The sequence below is a fragment of the Toxorhynchites rutilus genome, chromosome 3, assembly GCF_029784135.1.
Source record: "Toxorhynchites rutilus septentrionalis strain SRP chromosome 3, ASM2978413v1, whole genome shotgun sequence".
Classification (NCBI taxonomy): domain Eukaryota; kingdom Metazoa; phylum Arthropoda; class Insecta; order Diptera; family Culicidae; genus Toxorhynchites; species Toxorhynchites rutilus.
The window spans coordinates 41,767,979-41,791,078 of NC_073746.1; the positions used below are offsets into that span (position 1 = coordinate 41,767,979).

Genomic DNA, 23,100 nt, shown 5'->3' on the forward strand with positions numbered 1-23,100 from the left:
GCCAGCGTCATTCTGTCATTGTGTTGTTGTCGAGAAGATGAGCCTAAGCCTAGCCGAGGTGCGTTTTTATTTCTCGGGGAATAGCTCACAGGGTTGGGGTTGGAGCTGTGTTTGTTTCGATACCACGGGCTGTTGCTCATTCCACGGGAGTAAATTTGCCTGGAGGGTTTTGGGGTTCGAACAAACTGATTAAACGGTGTGATTCCCAGAGGATGGCTAGAGTTTGAATTTATGGGTTTGAGACTTTTGAATATTTTGGTGGGGAAATACGCTATGAATATTCTAGAACTCGTCGGGAAGACGAAGATTTTTGGAGGGAGAGATGTATTTGTTTATAAGGGGCACCAGGTGTAATGAGCCTAAGACGAACATGAGATTTTGGCACATATTCCGAGATTATTGTAATAAAAATAAACTGGTTTGGCTAATCTCTAAATATTTCGCTCATAGCAATTTATTCACAATAAGAGCACTGTAAGGAACCATAATTCGGATTTCGGAAAAATTGCGAACCAGTGTTGAGAATAATTCCATTTTAATGGTGCGACTTTTTTTTTAATTATTATGATTCCCAGACTAAAATCTTCCTTGATCACTATCTAAAGGTGAATTTACATATCCTATAATCGATTCAAAGTCTCAAAAAAAACATAGGCCCTACGGATAATCAATCGCTTCAAGAATAACCCTGAACAATTTATCTTTGTACCGTTCTGAATCATATTTCGGACGCTTAAGGCATATGATGCGGAAAACAGATCTAAACTTTATGCACAGGTTGGTTGATATCTTCTATGTATATAAAAATGGATTTCTGTCTGTCTGTCTGTCTGATTCTTATGGGCTCGGAAACTACTGAACCGATCAACATGAAAATTGGTATGTAGGGGTTTTTGGGGCCGGGGAAGGTTTTCGTGATAGTTTGAGACCTCTAAGGGGGGGCTGCCACACAAATTAAACACAAATTTCTGCATTACTCAAGAATTATTCAAGAAAATGAAACCAAATTAGGCATATTGAGGTTTTAGGGTGCAATAAATGTTTCTATAGTAGTGAGACGCTCCTCCCCCTTCTCTAAGGGGGGGCTGCCATACAAATAAAATACACATTTCTGCATTACTCGAGAATTAATCAAACAAACGAAACCAGATTTGGCATGTGGAGGTTTTAAGGGGCAATAAATGGTTCTGTAGTAGTTAGATACTCCTCCCCCCTCTCTAAGGGGGGGGGGGGCTGCCATACAAATCAAATACATATTTCTGCATTACTCGAGAATTAATCAAACAAACGAAACCAGATTTGGCATATTGAGGTTTTAGGGTGCAATAAATGTTTCTATAGTAGTGAGACGCTCCTCCCCCTTCTCTAAGGGGGGGCTGCCATACAAATCAAATACATATTTCTGCATTACTCGAGAATTAATCAAACAAACTAAACCAGATTTGGCATGTGGAGGTTTTAAGGGGCAATAAATGTTTCTATAGTAGTTAGATACTCCTCCCCCCTCTCTAAGGGGGGGGGGGGGCTGCCATACAAATGAAACACAAATTTCTGCATTACTCGACAAACGAAACCGAAGTTGGCATGTGGAGGTTTTAGGGTTTTTAAAATGTGGTTATACACTCCTCCCCTCTCCCAAGGTAAGGGGGGGGGGTGGTCTTCCAAACTAATGAAGCATAAATATCTGCATAGCTCAAGAACTAATCAAGCAAACAGAACCAAAGTTAGCATGTGAAGGTTTTAGGGTGCAATAAATGTTTCTATGGTGGATAGACACTCCTCCCCCTCTCTAAGGTGAGGCTGCCATAAAAATGAAACACAAATTTCCGTATAAATCGAAAACTAATCAAGTAAATGGAGCCAAATTTGGCATGTGAAGGTTTTAGGGGGCACGAAATGTTTCTATGGTGAATAGACACTCCTCGCCTCTCGCTAAGGGGTAGCTGCCATACGAATAAAACACAAACTTCTGTATAACTCGAGAAATAATCAAGCAAATTGAGCCAAATTTGGGATATGAGGGTTTTTGGTTAGTGAATTGTTTCGATGATGGTGGAATGTAGAGGAGGTCCCATAAAAATAATACACATACTCCAACCAAACATGACAATTGAAAATTTTCGGAGAACTCTAAAAAAAAAATGGAAAAGTTCGAAAAATTCAATTCGCATATGTACTACAATTACATATTGACAAGCGTTAAGTCCATTTGATGTTTGCGTTAACGATATTGATCTTCGTTCGAATGTGGAAATGGATTTTTAAACATGTGATAAAACAGACTCCTATATCGTCTTTCATCTATATATATATATATATATATATATATATATATATATATATATGTATATATATATTTTAAAATGGATCACCGAATGTGTTCATAAGAGAACTCTAGAAAGGAATTGTCCGATTTAGGGCTGTCTTTATTCTATCATATTTTCTGTATCAAACATTTATTCCATGTAACGGAGAACCATGTTATTTGCAAGTGGTTGAAAAATCTTGAACAAGAATTGTGTCTGAAAATAATCTGATTTTATAATGACGAGTTTTGGTAGAAACACTAGGAATTTTATAGTAAAGGGTAATTCCAAAGGGTATATTAAAAGATCAATCAATGAGTATTTTTGCGATTGAGCCCATTAACGTGCGCTTAATAACAAAACGTGGATGTGACAACGAAAAATAAATTATGGGCGAGACGAAGTTTGCCGGGTCAGCTAGTTTTTAATAAATTAGTTTAATATGCTTTTAAGCTTCCTACTTTGGTACCTATTTGATTGGTAACATAAAGAAAATCATCGAATGAAATGCTTTTCAAATGAAGGGAATAAAAATCAAACTTCGGACACTAAATCAAATTTCGGACAAACGAAAAATTCGCATTACACTTGATTATATTTTATAGTCAACTGTGAAACACTATCACAGTAAACTGTTAACGATGATGAGAAATGATGGAACACGGGAGAAATTTAAATATTGATGAACGGGTAAATTCTACGTGCTCACGCTAAGGAAACGTCAGACACAAACGATAATGAGTAGTGTTGTAAGATTTCTGACGATTATGTTATAATTTAAATGTAGCTCTCATGTGAAATGATAGAGAAACCAAGGGATTACTCTAAAGAAGCAATTGTGATATTAATTTGATAGTTATATCACCAGTGCATTAAGCATTTCAAGATATTAGAACAAAGTGTCCGAAATATGATTCAGAACGGTATGTCGAAACGAATTATGATCAAAACGACTATGGCTACGTAACTCATTCCTAATTCTAGAGGAAAATAAAAACATGTGCTGTCGGGTTTAAATTGATCATGAAAATCTTTATGAAATCAGGAGTAAAATTAAGTGCTAGAGCTATTGATACTAAACGAACCAACATTTGTAACATACCTTTTCCTACCATAGCCGGTCAAATTCCTTCTTGCTTCCCGATTGAATGTATGAAATATAGATACAGTAATGCTTTTGAATCCGGACACTTTTTCATTATATTTAATATCATACTAAAACCATTACATTTTTTGCATGTTGAATTAAAATGACTGAAAGTTACTATTGTATCAATTTAGTGTAGTGTCAAGAATTGTACCTAGCTGTTGACAAAAAATGACAAAAATCAAAACAAATATTTGTGTTTCGGATTTGAAATCCCAATGAAGGAATTTACGTATTTTGAAACATGATTTTGTGGAATTCTGTGATTCATCACACACATGAAAGCTTTCTAATTCGATATTTTTCATGCTCTGTTATGTCAATATTTTTAGTAGTTGTAGTTATTATCGTAAGCGCTTAAGTGTCCGGACTTCGATACATTACGATATTTGGAAGAAAATGAATAATTGATTATGATTGATTATGAAAGTTCAACAAAGTTTTATGTTGTCGTATTTTAAAACAAACACAAAGATTAAAAATTGTCAATCCATTGCTCATCGTTTTTTTTCTTCACTTATACAGTGGGACTTCATTATACATTTTTCTCAAACATATTTTTAACATTTAGAACATTTTTTTACGGTTTTATTTTACCTACAGTTGCTTATCTGACACGTTGATAAGAATTTCTAATAGATTGAGACAACGATCGGTTGTATTTGTTCTGTCTGTTGGTTGTTCGCATTCCTCTCGAGAATCGGCGACAAGGTATATTGCTACCTGGAGTGAAAAATCTTGTCTTGAGATATTTTATCCTGCCGTTTGCCTGTCCAAATGCTAGGCATTCATGTCAGTCGAATCAAGGATATTGAATACTAGGAGAGTTAATATCTGGAACTATGTCTAGGACTGGTTCGAATTATCATACATGTACATAAGGATGGCAATGGATGTATGGGAAAAAATCCTTCATTAAGGGTGTCATGAGGATTTATTATTAAAATCGACCATACGCAATTTCTATTACACAGCTTCGTTCCAGCCAGCGAGCAGAGAACAGTTTTTTTTAATGCTGATGTCACACTCAATTCTTTTCCGCCTTGATGTGGGACTACGTCTAACCGAAAAAAATAGGGGGTAAAATGGAAACCTAAACAAGCAGGTAAAAATGAAAGATTTTGAACGCTAATAACTCGAGCATTTCCAATAGATCGGAATGATGTTAGCATCAACTGATAGGAAATATTTCTTCGCATCTATCACAGTTTATAAAATGTTATTTTTCCTTAGATAAACAATTGAATAACTGTTAAATGCTATCTGCCCCGTTTTGATTGGCCCGATTTACGGTTTCCTTAATGCAGGCTTCAAAACCAAGGTGCCTGGGGAAATTGCCATTGCAAATACATGCAAGTTGGGGGAACTTTTGTAAATTCAATTGAATTCGGAAATTGTTTCATTCAATCAATTATTTAATCAATACAAACAAGCAGTCCCACTTCAACCTTGCGAGTGTTATATCATAGATATAATCCACCCATTTTTATTCAACGGTTTTATTTAGCTTGCCCTGTAATATGTTTGTATGTAGCACTGTCCCACATTAATATAAATTTGACCTCCTTCCGGTGAACACACTTTTATCTCTGCAGTCATTTTAAACTGCGTAATTCATGATCTTGAAAATCCAAAATGGCAGCCGTTACAAAATGGCGGATCACAAATTTTCTCAGAACTCCATCAATATGGGTATCAAATGAAAGGGCTTGATTAGTAGAACACATTTATTTATGGAAAAATGCAAATCCGAAATGGCCGCCACCACAAAAGTGCGCCATATATATTTGTTTTTCAAAATCCCATCAATATGGGTATCAAATGAAAGGGATTAACTAGTAGAACATAGTTATTTATAAATAAATTCAAATCCAAAATGACCACCACTATAAAACGGTGAAACGTTGAATGTTTTTTCTTCAATACCCCATCAATATGGGTGTCAAATGAAATTGCTATTAAACATAATAATAATACAGATAATGTACTAAAAACTAGAAAATAATTAGGCGAGTAGCAGTTAGCAGTTAGCTTCCTTCATTAATCAAGGACATTGATGAGACTAAAATAAAATCGATGGGTATGTTGGATTGACATTATCTGCATTTAATGGTTTCATCATTTGCCCCTTTATTTTATTTTCGTCTCTTCAATGTCCTTGATTAATGAAGGAAAGGGCAGGATAACTACTAGCTGCTACTTCCCTAACAGTTTCCTAGCTTTTAGTACATTATCTGTATTATTATTATGTTTAATGACAAAGAAACCGTTTAAGTTAAAAAGTTTTTTTTACTTATTTTTTTCAATTTGAAGGCAAATCGGCAACAATAACACATGCCAAAGTCTTCTTAAATGGGTTTCGTCAAAAACTGCAGTACAAGCCATCTGTACTATAAATTAAAAAAAAGTATGGTGTAAACATTATGGTCATGATTTTCTTACATTGGACATTCTATAGTTACATTTTTTCTATCAAATTCCTTCTAAAAATCCTACTCAATTTGTAAGAGAAAAAGGTTACCCATTTCTGGGTGACGGGGCGACGGATTATCTGCGGAAGCGAGTTCCATTGTAATCCTGTAGAGCTTCCCAAAATTTGTCAGTAAGACGTAGACGCTTGCTCTTTTGTTTTGGTTATAGCTTTCATATTAACTGATCACTGGGACACACGACCTTGCAGATAGTTTGATGTTTTCTGCATTGATAAAATATAGTTTTCATGCTGAAATATCTTTATTTCGTGTTTACACCTTATTTTTAGTCGTATATTGCGTTATCCGCGATTTTCGTTATTCGCGGTGGCCGAGCCAGACTATTTAGTGGATAATCGGGGTTCTACTGTATTTTTAACGATGAACTATATATTATAAAATGCGCTTTCCAATGCAAACTAGATGTTTGTGTGGCGGATTTTTACGTGTTCAACAATGAAATTATTATTTTTATGTGATGTTCATTGATGATTGACTTGAAATATTCAAAAAAGAATTAGACCACTTTTCTGAAAGGGCCAAACATTTTTATTTGATTTTTTACAAAAAAAAATTACTTAAAAACTATAATACCTACAAAACTCGGGTCAAACGATGAAATGTAAGAAAATGTTTAAACTTTTATAAAAAATTACCAAAAACATTTTTGAAAAAAAATTATTTTAAAAATTAAAATTTCTTTTTTCTCAAAAAACCTATTTTTTTAAATTAAAAAAAAAGTGAAAAAGTTGTTGTTCGAAAACCTTTTTCCCTGTAAAAGTGCCCATCTTCCGATGTGTAGACGACTTATTGGAAATTGTAAGGGCTATTCATATTTTTTTTGAGAATTGAAAAATTTTTTTTTTATTTAAATAGAAATAATTTCCTACATTTCATCCTTTGACTTGAATTATAGTTTTTGAGTTATAATTTTTTGGAAAAAATCAAGACAAAGTTTTTGGCACTTTTAAAAAAGTAGTCCAATACTTTTTGGAATATTTCAAGTATGCAAAGTTGCTTAAAAGACCCATGTGTTTACACCCACAACGTTTCGCTGCTTTCTTAGATGGTGCTGCCAACGATCAGTCGAGTTGGCATGAAATTCGTCTATTGTGTTTCGAATACTATATTGATAAACAATTGAATACTTGAATACCTGAGCTTGAAAATATTATGTGTATTTAGATATAGACAATGTGAAACTGTCATAAAGATAAATTCAAAGCGCAAATACTCCCATTTTGTGACACAATTTGTAACTAAATGGAAAAAAAAATTTCAGTCATTTTTAAAATGTTCGTTTTGCGATAATCGAGTCCAATTTTTTGGATGCGTTTTTATTTCAGTGTAATATCAATGAAACTATGTTAATTTTGTTAATGAAAATTCAGATTATTTATTTATCGCTATATTTATATCGATTCATAAAAAAAATCACAAAGTTCAAACTAATGGCTTCATAAAAATGTTATGACTGTTTTAATGCGTTGAAGACTATCCAACAGATTCTACGTTTTAATTCCTATCATTTTTGTGTGTCAATAAAATTGGTCTCATGAATTCAATGCACATTTTCTGAAAAATAAGATAATTCAAATGATTTTAAGATCAAAACACATAATTTGTTTTATTTGGCTCCATACCCTGAATACTTTCATGGAGTCTCGCGTAGAACAGGTGTATAGAAACAGTATACCATAAATAAGATTTTTTTTTGCCAGAGCTGAATTTGTTTTGGCTAAGTTTGAAATTGTTAATTGAAATATGGACCTCGCCAGTTTTGTGATTTATCATCAATTTAGCAGCGTGTGTTTGCTGTGCCCATTCAGAGCGGCGTAAAAGCAGTTAGCAATCATTTCCCGTCGATTCGGCAAACCACACGACGAATCAACATGAGCAATTTACCGAAACACGGCACAGACCGATAAATCAACCTGTGACTGGCAAAATATTTCTATTAAATGTGTTTTATGGCATTTCCCATACCCCCGCTCTCCCACTCTCTAGCTCCAGCATACATTGACTGAGTCCTTGTTTTTTCTGTTCTATTTCATTTCAGCCTCCGTCAGCCACAGTCCACGTGCAAGATTCCGGCCAATCCGTACGCGACCCAGCCGGGCAACCACAACCACATCAACAATAACATCGCTCTAATCCCTAATGGAAATGTTACCAGTGCCCACGGTCAGAATGGGGGTGGCCAGCAGAAGCAGTCGATGCTGGAGAAGCTGAAGCTGTTCAACAGCAAGGAGAAGCAGGATAAAACTGCCAAATCAACCATATCGAAGCGGACCAGCTCGAGCAGTGGATTTTCGTCGGCTCGAAGCGAGCGGAGCGATTCCAGCCTTAGCCTGAACGATGGCCCGGTGGGGAAGTTCAAGGAGTCGGGTGTCAAGAAAACGGACACTGCCAACAGTAGTGCCAAAGTGTCATTCTCATCGTCATCCTCGAAATCATCAAAGCTCATATCGTCTAAATCTAGCTCGAAGGATGCCGGGGCGAAGGCGGCGGGAAAATTGGGCCAAGGGGACAAGAAGGGCAAGGATCAGCCCGAGACGCACATTCCGATTACGCCAAAAGTGCACAAAATTCCAACGGCCATGACGACAACGACGACGCCGACCACGAATGGCGGCGGCAATTCGAAGTCCGAATCGAAGCTGAAACCTGGCTCTGTGGGAGGCATGGGTAACAGAAAACTTGATGCAAAATCCGAAAGCAAAACTAGTTTGCTGTTGCAACAGCAGCAGCAACAACAACAGTCACAGATACAGCCTCCGAAAACGATGGTCGCCCCGCCGTCAGTTTGCACTGGGATTCCGAAACCGATGGCCGCTGTGAAAGGAACAAGCAAACCACCGCAACTCCTGCCAGATTACAAACAAAAGGACGACCTGGGCAAGCTGGACCGGGCGCTCGCAGGGTTCGGCGGAATGCAAAATGGGCTGGTCTCACCGCAGCATTTGCCCCCGCATCAGAATAACATATCAAATAACAACAGTGACCGGATGAATGTAGTGACCCCTATAAGTGTCAGTGGAAACAACAATGTCCTCGGAAAACAGCAGCAACAGCAAATTCCGAGCTGCATGAGTGACAGCATGCACTCCAACTCGACCCAAGGTGCTTCCATGGGGCAGCACTCCAGTTCCAGTGAGTCCAGCAGTGTGGTGTATCGTCCAAGTGGCTCAGAGAGTGGTTCCGAGCCTCTGTCCAGTCTGCATTCTCCCCAGAAGTCCTCCCCATCCTTTCTGTTCAACGATGTTAACTTGAACAGCACCAACAGCAAGTTCAACACGGTTCCCAGTAAAATTCTCAACACCAGCCAGCACGGCACGAATGGGACAATCTACGAGCAGGAAGAGAAGCAAATTACCGTGGTTCCGATGCGTCCTCTGCTGCGCGGATACAACAGTCACGTGACGCTTCCGACGCGGGGCGCCCGTGGCCATCACTACATATCCGAATACTGTGAGGATCTGGGCGGCCAGGGCTACTGCAGCGACGGAGATGCCCTGCGGAAAATACCGGCCCGCTACTCGGACTCGATGGACAACGGGTATCTGTCGGAGGGAGGCGGAGGCGGAACAACCGCCATGCTCACCGCCGCCAACCGCCAGCAGTATATCAGCTCCCTGCGGAATCGAACCCAGCTGCCCACGACGATCGAGGAGAGGTAAGTCGGACGTGTTTTTTTTCTTTCATTCAAGTGACCTAAAAGTGACAACAAAAACAAACACTCTTATCGGCCGGCCAAGAAAAAGTGTGTGCATTGGGGCGAATAATTTACGTTTCAATAAACTGATGGTGTCTGGGCGAAAGATCAGACGTGTGTGGGATGTAAATGCGACCCGGTGTTATGTGTTGTTTACCATTGCGAGGACGACAGCTTACACACATTTCGGTAGAGAAGATTCGGTGGTGACGGGCGAAGGCTGGTGACAATTGTTCGGTGCCCTCCGGACCATCATTCGGCGGCGGCAACGGCTGCGGCGGGATAACTTAAGCGAGACATGCTGAGGAATTAATTTAGGGGATTAGGGTCGATTCAGTTCCCCGCTGTTGGATGGCTTCGAACGATGCTTCCCTGTGGCTATTTGTTTTCGGTATTATCCCCAATAAGTTTCTACAGTCCCCAATTTATTCTGCTCGTGCAGCAGCACCGAACTGTATGGTTGTAATTAAAATCGATATGCATCCTATCTCGGATGCGTGCGTTAGGTCAATTGGTGATTTTTGGGGGGAAAGTACATGCTGCAGCATTCAACCAACACAAACCATTTAAATTTAATATTTTTGATCTAGCTGAAACTTTTCCAACTTCTTCGGCACTAGGTATGATGCCATTTTACGATATTAGTTGTCTAAATAAGATCACGACTAATTATCGAAAAGGGCTTATGAAAAAAAATTATAGGGGGTTGTATCCAAGGCAAGACCGCTTAGGAAGTAGGACTACGCATTCGTTTTGTTCAATTTTCTTGTTCATCATTTCAAATATTATTTGTAAATGTAACGAAATTTCATAAATAACTCTCTAGTAGAAAGTTTCGGTGAGCCTGAAAATGGTTAATGGCTTGCGTGACTTTTTAGAATCACTGATTCTTTCTTGCCTTTGTGAGAACAATATACGAACTGGTCATATGTCGCAATTTGCTCCTTTCTGTCAATGTATTTCTTCTTCTTCTTTGTTTTAAAGAGACTTTAAGGTGAAGGTGGAAGCTAGCCATTGTAGTAGTATAGGTAAAACCACGTGTAAAAATTGGGTAATAGTGTTTGTGAGAGAAGAGCAAAGCACCCGTAAATAGATCAATTCACTTATCAGACTGTGTGGCGCTTCATTGACACGAGTCTTCGAATACATTTGAAAAAAAAAACAATTCAATACTAAAGTAAAATTTATGAACGATATGTTCCGATGAACAATTGCAAATATAAATATATACAGAAGGTGCATTTGCATATAAAGTAAAATTCTGATTATACGCGAGCGTAACATGAGCAAATTTATAACACATGCGAATTGGGGCTCTTTTGGTATTAACAAGTTCTTCCGCATAGTAACTCGATGTTGATAATTCCTTAATATTTTCCTTCGTTGATCGTATTGTTTTCACATACTCACGTTGGACAGCCTTAACCCTTCTCTTCGTTGGCCGAGGCATTTTGATTGAATGTAATATTTTTCCGTTTACTGTTTTTGAAAGCATAGGCAGCCGTGGCAGTGTTCCGAGCTCTGCAATACAATTTTCTTACCTAATGTTAAAGTTGTTGAAACTTACATAATTAAATGTAAAAATAATAATTGTATTGATATCAACACAATTTTATTCCATTGATTTTCATGACATGGAACGATATGACTCAGGAATAACATTTTATTGAGTGGTTTTTATAGCTGTTTCGATGATGTTGTCTGGCATCAGTGTCGAAAAAATAACGATGCTTTCACCAATACAAACAAAACCATTGCCGAAGATTGAAAAATGAAAATTTAACTTTCAGAGCACTAGCTCGAGTTTTCCGACGTTTTTCACTATACAGTGTGACAGCAGATGAAAATTTAATATCTTGTGAGTAATCGATTAGAGTTTGGTTGATATTACTTGATGGGAAGTGTGCGAAAACGATCATTTTCTTCACACTTTTTCGCAAAATTATTGATTGTTTATTGATTATTGATTGAATAAGCCAAATACAAAGCCAAACACTGATGGCCAGAATTGACTTAATATACACATACACACCTAACACTCTTCTCAAAATATTACTCTTTCGTTAGTATTATTGATTTCGGAAAAAGACGATTGATAAGTTACAGTTATATTGCGTAGATGTCATCCTCCGTGGAGACAGTTTTGCGATTGGAACGCGAAGCTGAATCACGCGTAGCCTTCCAGCAGAAGAATCATTTTCTTGTGAGTCGGCGATGCTGACGCAGCACGATATTTCCCTACATGATGGGTCGAAAAACATAATAATGTTTGCTTTGCCATGGCTCGGCTCGATGTGTTGGTTGCAATGGCCGATCCACAGTGAGTGAAATATTCATTATTATATTGAAATATAACAAAGAAAAATTAAAATTAAGTTCAAAAGTGGAGTATCTCACAAAATGTGTTCTTGAAAAATCTAAACTTTTGACACAAAAATGCTCTTATTGTCTCCGACAACTGGTAGAAATCAGGGCTGTGGAGGCGGAGTTGGAAGGAATTCCATTGTATTAGGAGTCGGAGTCGGAGTCGGTATTTTATTTCCGTCTCTGACTCCGACTCCTAGTTAAAGGATTCAATAAAATAGAAATATTTAGCTCAATAAACAAAATTTAATTCATTGACAAGTAAATTTTGTATATTACCATCATGTTGAAAGATGTCTGATATCCTGACAAACATTAAATAAGGCCTGATTTTTCAGAAATGACTCTGTTTTTTGTATTTTTTACTTTATCAGAATGAAAACTATCCTTGAAAAATATACTAGGATCCCTGTCAGTACATGTATGATGTATGTATGTACACTCTGTCCAACTTCTATAAGACCACCCTGATTCTATTTCATTGCAACACAAACCGATACATTTATACATTGTTGAATGCTTAGAATAAAGTATATTTAACGTTAATTTCGTTCAAAAGAGTTGTTTGTTTATTTATTGTGCCTCCATATGATAATTTCAGCTGTCCAGTTTCTATAAGACCATTTCTAAATTCATAAGTATTATCAATGAAAAATTCAAAACGATCGCCTGGTTTACATGTCAATAATTGGTAACCTTGCCATTTCAGCTAATAACCTTGAAAATTCGTGTAGAAATACTGTTTACCAAATTCTGCTGAATGGATTTCTCGACATTTTTGGATGTTTCCGAAATTGCGACCATGAGCTCTTCAATCGTGGTGTACCGTTTTCCCTAAGTGTAGATTCGGCGTACAAGGACCCTCCTAAGATTTTCAACAGGATTCAAAGCTGGAGAGCGAGCCGGCCAGTCAAGAAATTATGTTTTTGGTCCTTGATCCATTGCTTAGTAGAATAGTAGCATTGTTTTGCTAGAATGAGATTTTTTTGTGACGATATCCACGCAAAAACGGTAGGAGAGAGGATTCTAGAGCATGTATGTAATCCTTGAATGATGCGAAAGCTATCTTGGGCTCTCCGGTTGCACAGAATCCCCCCCAAACCATGCACGAGTCTCCATCAAAATTCCTGGTTGAAAAATACTGTTCCTTCTTCCGTAAATCACGCCAGTACCCGTAGAAACCATCAAGATTATCCTAATTGAACTTTTTTCGTCAGTGAAGATAACCTATACATTGAAGAACTTTTCGTTATGGTATATAGCAAAATGTATTCTTTTGGAAACATTCTTTGTCATAACATACCACTGTCGGTTCATGTGAGTTTTAGCAAAACCCAGACGTCTTCCGATGTGATATGGTGTAAGAGGAGGAGTTTTAACCTTTTAAGCCCTCTTTATGTGAGGATTTTTTACCAAAATTTGACGAATTGTCACCCGAGCAGTTGAGAAGTTGAAATATTGATTTATTTGCAGATGCTGTTCTAGATATTTCCCGTTTATTCTGATCAGAGAGCTTTGATTTACGTGGAGCTCTCTCCTTCAACCTTGAGGATTCGCCAAATAATTGAGCACGTGGGATCGTCGACTGGCAATTGCTCTGATACCAACATTTTCTTGGTGAAATGCATCGATTTGTCTCTCTTCTCTCTCCGTGAGCACTTTTTCCTACGGCATATTCCAGATTTATTGATCAATACAACTAAAACAACGGAAAATGTAACTGGTCTTATAGAAAGATACACAAACATTCGTTTACGCTCAGCGCTTGCACACATACATATGAAAATCATGCAGTGTATGGTGTATGTCACCAATACCTACACACTAGAATATAAATTGAAACATTGTTTGTTTACAGTGACACAAAGCAGCAAGATCATCACCTGGTCTTATAGAAGTTGGACAGAGTGTATGTATGTAAATTACATGAAATTAAATTCTCCTGATACCGTACCTAACTTTTAATCAATATGTATGATCGTTGCAACTCGACAAATCCCGAATAAATGAGAATCCCGATTTATTTTCACTACACACTAATGTTTCGTGGCTTTTCAAAATAGGGCTAGAAAATTTCATGAAACCAGAAAGCCTGACGTATTTCAGAAATAATAAGAAATAATCGTTACATACAATAATAGAATTATAGTAAATATGTATTAGGGTGCCAATAAAAAGGTCATCTCGAATTTCAAAAAGTTGTCCCATAAAAAATGTTCTCCACCTCGAAAAAAAAAACACCATATGCACAATATCAGCTCAATCGGACTTAAAGGCGAGTAGCGCAAAGCGGTCGAAGTTTGAGTTTTTTGATAATCGAAAAATCTCCCAAGAAGAAGTAAAGGATATCGAGGTTTAAAAAAACAATTTTTTTTTTGTCAAAAATCGACACTCTGACACTCAGAGGTTTTTTTTTCGAAATGCGAGGCAAAATTTATGGTTTAAGGTGCCAATAAAAATAGTTATCTCGATGTTTCATTCGAAACTTGCTGCGAAACGTTGGTTTGCACGAAAATATACCCAATGCAAAATATTAGCTCAATCGGACTTCATTTTTTAGTGTCGAAAACATTAAAATTAGAGTTTTTTTTGAAAACCGAAAAATCACTGGAAACCGGGGTTTTAAAAAAAATATGTTTGATGCCAAAAGTCTTATAATTGCATGAAACATCAATACTTACTGTTATCTCGAATAAAAAATTTTGTCAAAAAACATACCATGTTGTTGAAAAACCTCAGCTTTCAAGAAAAAATATAAAAATATATAGCACACTCTATTTTTAACCTAGAAAACTATGAAAAACTAACACAATTAATAATTACTAAAACTAAAATCCAAATTTCTCGCAAATGTAATTTTTTTTTTAAAGAAGAAGACTGGATCATTGGCTTCAATTTGATATGTCGATCATCTGAATCGGTTTAGTTGTTCACAAGTTATGATTTTTTCAAAAAAGTCTCATTTAGAAAAAGGGTGAAAATTTTGATTTTTTTAACCATCGGTTAACTTTGAAAATTCATAGCATAAAAATGAAAACGATCACTGTTTTGATTTTTGGATATGTTATGTTAAAAACCAGCTTTCAAAAAATATGAAAAAAAGCCCCTAGTCCAAAGCCATGAAAACAACAAAAAACAAATACAATCAATAATTACTAAGACAAAATCCAATTTTTTTTTCCAAAAAAGACCAAGTAAATGGCTTTAATGTGATATTTGATATTATGTTTGATATGATATGAATCGGTCTAGCAGTTCAAAAATTATGAATTTCCAAAAAAAGGCATTTTTGGGAAAAAAGCAAAAAAATTGATTTTTCGGACCACCCTAACATTGAAATTGGCACCCTTATGAAAAAATAAGAAAATACGGGTCTAATATTTTGCGATGAAGAACAAATATACCACTTTTCGTAAAAATCTGAGAAACACTATATCGGTTTGACATCGATTGGCTGTACATGAACAACGGAATAAATGTATTTCCCTAGCACGTTTTAATATGAAAAAAATTGAGTTTTTACATCATGTTATTTAATTATCTAAAATATGTATTGCTGGCTCTTATTTAACCATTTGTCTATACAGTTTCTCATATTCTTATTGACACACACATGAAATAAGGAAAATCAAACAAAAACTCTCTATGCCAAATGCGCTAAACGCCGAGATCTGTTATCTCGAAAAAAAGGCCGAAAATTTTATTTAGTTTTAGTTTATTGGCCCAGAAATTACCTGTGAAAATTTCAGCTCAATCGGACATGATTTAGGGGTGCCTCAAAGCAGTTTTAATCGTCCCAGAAGGTCGATTTTCGGTCAAAAAATTTTTTTTTCTAGATAACACCAGATCTCGACGTTTCATGTAATTTGAAGACATTTGGCATCAAAATATTTTTTTTGAAAACCCTTGGGAGATTTTCGAAGGTTCAAAAATCAAAAGTTCGAGCGTTTTATAGCACCCCTAAATCATGTCCGATTGAGCTGAAATTTGGTGGTGATTTTAACCCTTTGAACGACAATTTGTTTTCAATCAGCAGACGATTTATTTTTTTTAATTTTTTTTATTTTTCTAGAAGTATACACACAAGTATAACAAAGCGATAGATCGATATGACCTACAGATACTACTTCCATAAAAAGCATCAAACCTCAATAATTTCTGATTAGTCCAGCTCGTCAATGTCAGTTTGTTCAGGAAAGTTTATGACGAGCTGGACTCGTCATTTCCGGGGGTTAATCAATGAGGATAATTCAGCAAACATGTTTAGAATAGTGTTAGGATTTTAATTAACATACACACTCTTAAAACAAATGGTTTTGTAGAAATGGGGCTATAATATAACCGCAAGGTTGACGTGGAACTAACTTAGCTTAGCAATCATTTGTTTGTACTGATTGAATTTTTGATTGAATGAAACAATTTCCGAATTCAATTTGTATAAAAAGATTATATAATGCCATGTGAGATCAATTCATGCATTGTGATAGAATATGTTCTTCGTTGCAAGTAAATTTAATGACAGTCCTTCTACGTATGGTATGATGACATCTTGGTATTGAAGTCTGTGTTAGACATTTCAGTCGGAACAAAAATGTCTCCGATTTCCGAGTTCCCCAGACACCTTCGTTTAGAAGTCTGTAATAGGTAAACACATTTCAGCCGGAACAAAAATGGCCCCGAGTTGCATGTACTTGCAATGCTAATTCTCCCACGCTCCATGGATATGAAGTCTGTGTTAGGGAGACACATATCAGTCTGAACAAAAATGCTCCCGACTTACATGTATTTGCAATGCCAATTTCACCATGCTCCTTGGATTTGAAGTCTATGTTAGGGAAACGCATTTCAGTCGAAAGAAAAATACACCCGACTTTCATGTATTTGCAAAGCGGATTCCCTCAGACACATCGATTAGAAGTCCGTGTTAGAGAAACACAGCTTGGTTGGAACAAAAATATCCCCTACTTGCATGTATATTTGTTAAGCGGATTCTCATGAGTACATTGATTTTGAAGTCTGTGTTCGGGAAACCGTAAATCGGGCCAATCAAAACTAGGCAGTTAGAGCGTTTAGATAACGCTTGACATTTTACAGTTATTCAATTGTTTATCTAATGAAAAATAACATTTTATTAATTGCGATAGAAGCGTAGAAATATTCCGTAGAAATTGATGCAAACTTCTTTCCGATTCAGTAAGAAATGTTCTAGTTATAAGCATTTGGAATCTTTCATTTTTTCCTGCATGCTCTGTGTTTGAGTTTTCATTTTACCCCCATATACTCCGATTAGACGTAGTCCCACGTCAAAAAAACGTGCATATTTCAAACATAAAAAATCATTTTTCATTCGCACAGGATAAAATTTTCTACCAGTTACAGTTAATTTTTTGAAGATACCACTTTTGCATGAACCCTTTTTAGAAATTAGCCATGACCGTATTTAAAAAAACTTACAAAATTGGCAAAATTTAGCTAAATCAAAAATATGAAATTCGTGTCGATTGGTGGGAAAGTACATGCATTCATGATAAGGAATTTAGTTGCGTAATTCAACGCTGGTTATCACGCCCAGTACCATGTCTTCTACCCGGTGAAATGGTAATACGCGCTAATGCTCCCTTAGCATTATAATTACAGCGAGTTCGTGCTGCAATGGGTTCATTAAAATTCATATCACTTTTATCATTTTCGGGCGGATGGAAGTTGTCGGAAGAATCTCCCTCTACCAAATCTGCAGCTTTCGGCGACCAGAATCGGTGCGGAAATCGTTAAAGGGAATGCACTCTCCCCCGCCGTCTCCCCGTTCTGATGTCGTTTCTCGAACTCAGCGAACGATGCGTAGAATTCTAAATGCAAATCTCCCTTTTTATTATACATCATTTAATTTGGTTCCATTGGAGCTCATAACTCATAATTATATTCTCTATTCATTTGATCCTTTTTTAGGATTCCCCCTCTTCGGGTTTACTTTTCCTTTCTTTCCCTCGTGTCACCCGGCGCTGCTGCTTCTGTTGCTTGTAAGGATTCCCTTTGTGTGTCACTCTCCGTGTGGCGCGATGGATGGATGACGGTTGTGGGTGGGCGAAGGAAGGCGGCAATGAAAAATAATCGAAGCATCAAAATGGTAAAAACGTGCCATACTCCATTCTGAACTGAAAGTGTATCCTCTCGCAGCAGCAGCAGAAGCAGAAGAAGCTCCATAGCAACCACGACGGGAGGCAAAACTGCGCTCGGGCAATTGTTGTTGTCGTTGTTGACTGTTGTTTGTACCACCTTCGCCGCCGCCGCCGCCGCCATCACGACCTCCTCTACCGTTGACGGAAACAACGAACCCAGGGGTGGGAGGAAGCATATTGTGTACATATAACAATGACACTGCTTTAAGCGCTACTATCGAAAAGAAGCATTTTTCAAAGTTTCATCCGAAGCGTTTGGGCGAAAGGACGATTCGGTGGTAGTGAGTGGTGCGGAAATTAAATTACACATATTCAATGATGGAATATTGTTCGGTAACGCGCGGTGGGTCCAATGAAGAATGTTTACGGTTTTTACCCAAGGTACTACATGAAAATAGTGTTTTCGATTTTTTTTTATACCAAATGTCTGTAAATTTCATGAAACGTCAAGATCTACTGTCATCTCGAAAAAAAAAAAATTTGGTCAAAAATCGACACTCCCGGATTTTTTATTCAGAATACGAGGTAAAACATATGGTTTAGGGTGCCAATGAAAATGGTCATCTCGATTTTACATATGGAACTTCGTGCGCAATGTTGATTTACAAGGTAAAATACCCAATGCCAAATATTAGGTTGGGGAAAACAAAAAAAAAGTAAAAGAATGTTCTAGTGTGAAATGTCACCTTTACAGCGAGTCTAAACTTGAATTTGTATGATCGATATTTCGAGATATATTGATCACTAAAACCAGCATTCGAGAAAATAGATTACTTTTCCCCCAACCTGATATTAGCTCAAACGGACTCCATTTATCAGAGTAGCAGACAGTAAAAATAAAAGTTTTTTTTTTAAACCGTAAAAACACAATCGGGTTAAAATATAGTTCTGATGCCAAATATCTTAAAATTGCATAAAACGTCGAGATAACAGTAAAATCTGAAAAAAAAATGTTTTGGAAAAAATCGACTTAAAATCGACATATCAGACGGGAAAGCCCCGAGCACAAGAATGTTAATTTTTGACGAAAATTTTTTTTCGAGATAACGGTAAATCTCGACGTTTTATGCAATTTTGCAATTTTAAGTCATTTGGCATCATTTTTTTTATGAGAACCCCGAATTTTAGGGTGATTGGGGTGATTTTACGGCTTTTGTTGTCTGCCCTACCCTAGAACAGGGATTTTTAAATGATGCGAAGTTATAGCAAATGCTCCCATATGAAAGCCCACCTTGAAAAAAATATTTGATTTAATTTGAGAACAGCATTTGTTTTATTGAAATAAATGCAGCTGCTCCGTCAAATATTTTGCTATAAAATGTGCATCGCCATAAAAAAAAAAATCTGGAAACCCCTGCTTATAAATACAATTGAAAATTCCTTTTCAATAAATCGTACTAACGATAAATTCCGAGGCCAAAAGTGCATTGTACTTCCTCATTTCAACACGCAGCGTGTTGAAGTGTGTTCTGATTTGATTTTCTACCAAAAATTAATGATGAACAAGCTTTCAATTCGTTCTTAGACACGATATTGTTATCTAATTTGTCTAAAAAAAACCATTCCTCTTTTTCTCGAATTTCTGATTTTCAACATACAATACTCCTAGCAGAAAGCTGCCAGCATAAAACCAATGTGTATGTGTGATGAAAATATTCTAAAGACGTTCTAGTGGGGGTGAACAATGAAAATAATGCCTGATTAATTTGTAAAGAAAATCCTTGAATCCCGTCTAAAGGCGGGGCTGGGTTGTAGAGGGTTAGTTTTGTATAATTTCTTGACGATAAATTCGGTTTAAGCAAATATGTGCGGAAAATGTTTTCAATTGCAGTAACAGAACCAAAAAAAAAAATCTAAATATGTGAACCATTCTACAGTATTACTCTGAAAAAAGAACACATGATGTAGGACAAAAGCCATTCGATTGAACCTCCTACAGAGAATAAACAATTGAGAAAATGAAGTGTTAATTTAGCAAATATTTATATTGATTTGATTTGATTGGTTTTAAAAATTAATTTAATCCTGAAATTTATGAGAGCTGGATTAATCAAAACCCATTAAATTTCTCGCAAACGGTGAGTCTTGAGTCTTGTACTTTTGTTTTGTTTATTGTATTTTTGTATATCGTAATTTTATTGAATGTAATGTATTTGAATTTCATAAATTAAAAAATATATATATTTCCTTAAGTCCGACTAGATAACGTCTGTCAATTTTTAGGAAATGATGTCAGTATTTTAATAAAAATATATGTCGAAGGTTGGGTGTGTTTTGAGATATGAAAGTATTCAGCATTAAAGTCAAAATAGAAACTCGTATACTCACAGACTGTGCATGTCTCTGTAACATAACTTCATTCAGTTTTAATAGTCATCTAGCTCATCCACCTCATTGATTTTTGGTCTGTCAGGCCGTATACGTGAGTATAGGAGGGTTAAAAAGTATGTATTTTGAATATTTACTGTAATGTACTTTACATTCCAATAGCTTTGTCTAACATTTTAATCAAACATTTGACTTCCGAGCTATAATTCAATATAAATGAGTAATGCTTGTGAATACGTCCTAATAGAAAATAATCGACCGTGCAATTCCAAAAGAAGATCTAAAGATTCAAAAGTACATTGAACTTCGATGGCCAAACTCTCAAAAACTGGCAGCCTGAATAGAAGCTTTAAATTAAATGTGAATTAAATTTTAATAAAAATAAGTCTAGTTTTGTTCAACAAAACGGCAATCTAACGAAAGATACTACTATTAGTTAAATTAGCAATTATTAATAATACTACCTTTGTGGTCAATCTGAGCAATGCTAATTAAGCATTTTTGGAGCACGAGGTTTTTTGTTTTGGTAATTTGGTAAAATGGTTTTTATGGTTAGACTCAATTGATTAAATTAACAATCGAAGTACAATCAACCCTCCTATAACGCGGTACTCTCAGAAAGCGGTTTCCATATTACGCGGCGATGAAATTGCGACAGCCCTCCTATAACGCGATACTCTTATAGCGCGGTTTTCGTTCAACAACGTCTCATCAGTTCTTTTCGTGCAACCAATGCATGATTTTAACTTTATATGTTTATAGAAACATTCTATTAGCCGTTTACGACATCGGTTTCAAGCAAGCTCCGGCTTAGATGATATGATTCGCAAGTCAAGATGTGCTGCAAAATTAGCTGTCATTGCCATACCTATCAAACTACTTGATGAGCATAAGGCAGATCTATGGAAAAATGTGCGCCCATTTGGTTGTTAAGCAGGGTTAGAGGAGCGGTAGAAAACAGTACGGCAGAAAGCGGAAGGGGGTTTATCTGAAATGTTAAAGAGAAAGGATGATCACAAGAGTTTGAATGAATTCTGCACTCTTTCATTATTTAAGTAGTATTCCGCTGCTACTAGTACTTTATTCGAAGATAACCGTTTGCAACATGGACTGCTGTAAAGTTCACAAATGTGCACAAGCGTATTGTATTTTGTTTTTTGTTAAAATAATAACACAAGTGTACAATTTAACAAATAAAAAAGTTTCGTTAATTGGGCCGAAAAATCAATACACTTATCGAATTTTACTCGCTAACTGGACTGCAAAACAGCAAAAGCAATACTTCGAATTGAAGATAACATCTATTATTGATACATTACTGCTTTGCATCCCAGTTAACGTACGTTGAAAATATTCCAGTTAGGGAATGACTTTTGTATATCACGGGATGACGAACATCATAAGCCAGTGTCTTTCGGGCTGCGGAAACATGGGCGAAATGTACAGCGAAAACAGCGAAAAAATATATCAATACTAGGAGGATCGCAGCGATTATCATACGAGGACCTATTGAGATCGTCATTACATCGCATCACAAAAATAAAACGCAATGAAATACTAACCCTTTGCGGTCGGAATTAATTTCCCTTGAAAGAGATCTTTTTATCTCTCCACGCTTACAATATTTTGTTAATATCAAGTATCGTTACCTATTATTCACAGAAACTCCGTAAACATTCGTGAACAAGTTCACTAGACATTGAAATTCGTTTAGAAAAAAAAAACTATACCATCGTTTAATGATGTATTTAGTATGATTCCTCGCTGTGGTGACTAAGAGCAGACAAACGACCGCAAAGGGTTAATCTTCATGACTCATATTCATAATTTTTAATGATTCAATTTCGTCTATGATAGATTGAACAGTACAACCAATACAACTTAGATAGTCTGCAAACGAGCATTATTCCACCGAAAATGCTACTGCTCTCGATTATGAGTACAAATCGTTACAAACCGTTTGACGGTTTCCGGCCTTTCCAGGGCTACTATTTAGAATTTCAAAAGAATTAAACTAACAGATTTCTGAACAAAGGAAAGAATTACATTTTAAAAAACAACTGTTCTGAACAATTACAGTCAAACTTCCGTCCGTGCCCCTAAGCTCAAACCCTTCTACTTTTTGTTTTATTTTTTCATCTTTTCCTTTTATGATCTCTCATTGGTCTCCATACTACGCGGTACGAATGATGTGATTTGTACTCATTCTGAGTTTCTTATAGCGCGGTTTCCATATAAAGCGCTACGCATTCACCGCGTTATAAGAGGGTTGACTGTATTTGATATTCTACCAGAAAAATATATAATATGAATTGAAAATTCGGAAGAATATTTTTTTAAATCGTTTCAAATTGAATAATACTCTTGCTATCTGCGATAGAGGAGCCGTTTTACGTCTTTTTTTTTCAACTGTTCAAACCAACCGGTAAAATGTGGCTTGTTGAATGAAATCGATTTTAATACGAAGAAGCGAAGTGTGGCCGTCCCCACTTCACAAGCTTCTAACATTTATAATTTTACTAATTTTTTTGTTTATATAATTTATGTATTTTTAAATAATTAATAAGCAGATATAGAATAATGAATATTAAAA

At 36.2% G+C, this 23,100-nt stretch overlaps 1 protein-coding gene across 5 annotated transcripts in view; it reads left to right on the forward strand.

Annotated features, from left to right (window-relative positions):
* The window catches only part of LOC129778241 (protein sickie), a 475,861-nt gene that overhangs the window by 280,477 nt on the left and 172,284 nt on the right, over window positions 1–23,100 (forward strand). For all 5 annotated transcript variants that reach the window (XM_055785016.1, XM_055785017.1, XM_055785018.1 and 2 more), the window contains one exon: window positions 7,984–9,600. In XM_055785016.1, the coding sequence (XP_055640991.1) occupies window positions 7,984–9,600 (1,617 nt within the window). The remainder of the gene's footprint in view (window positions 1–7,983; window positions 9,601–23,100) is intronic.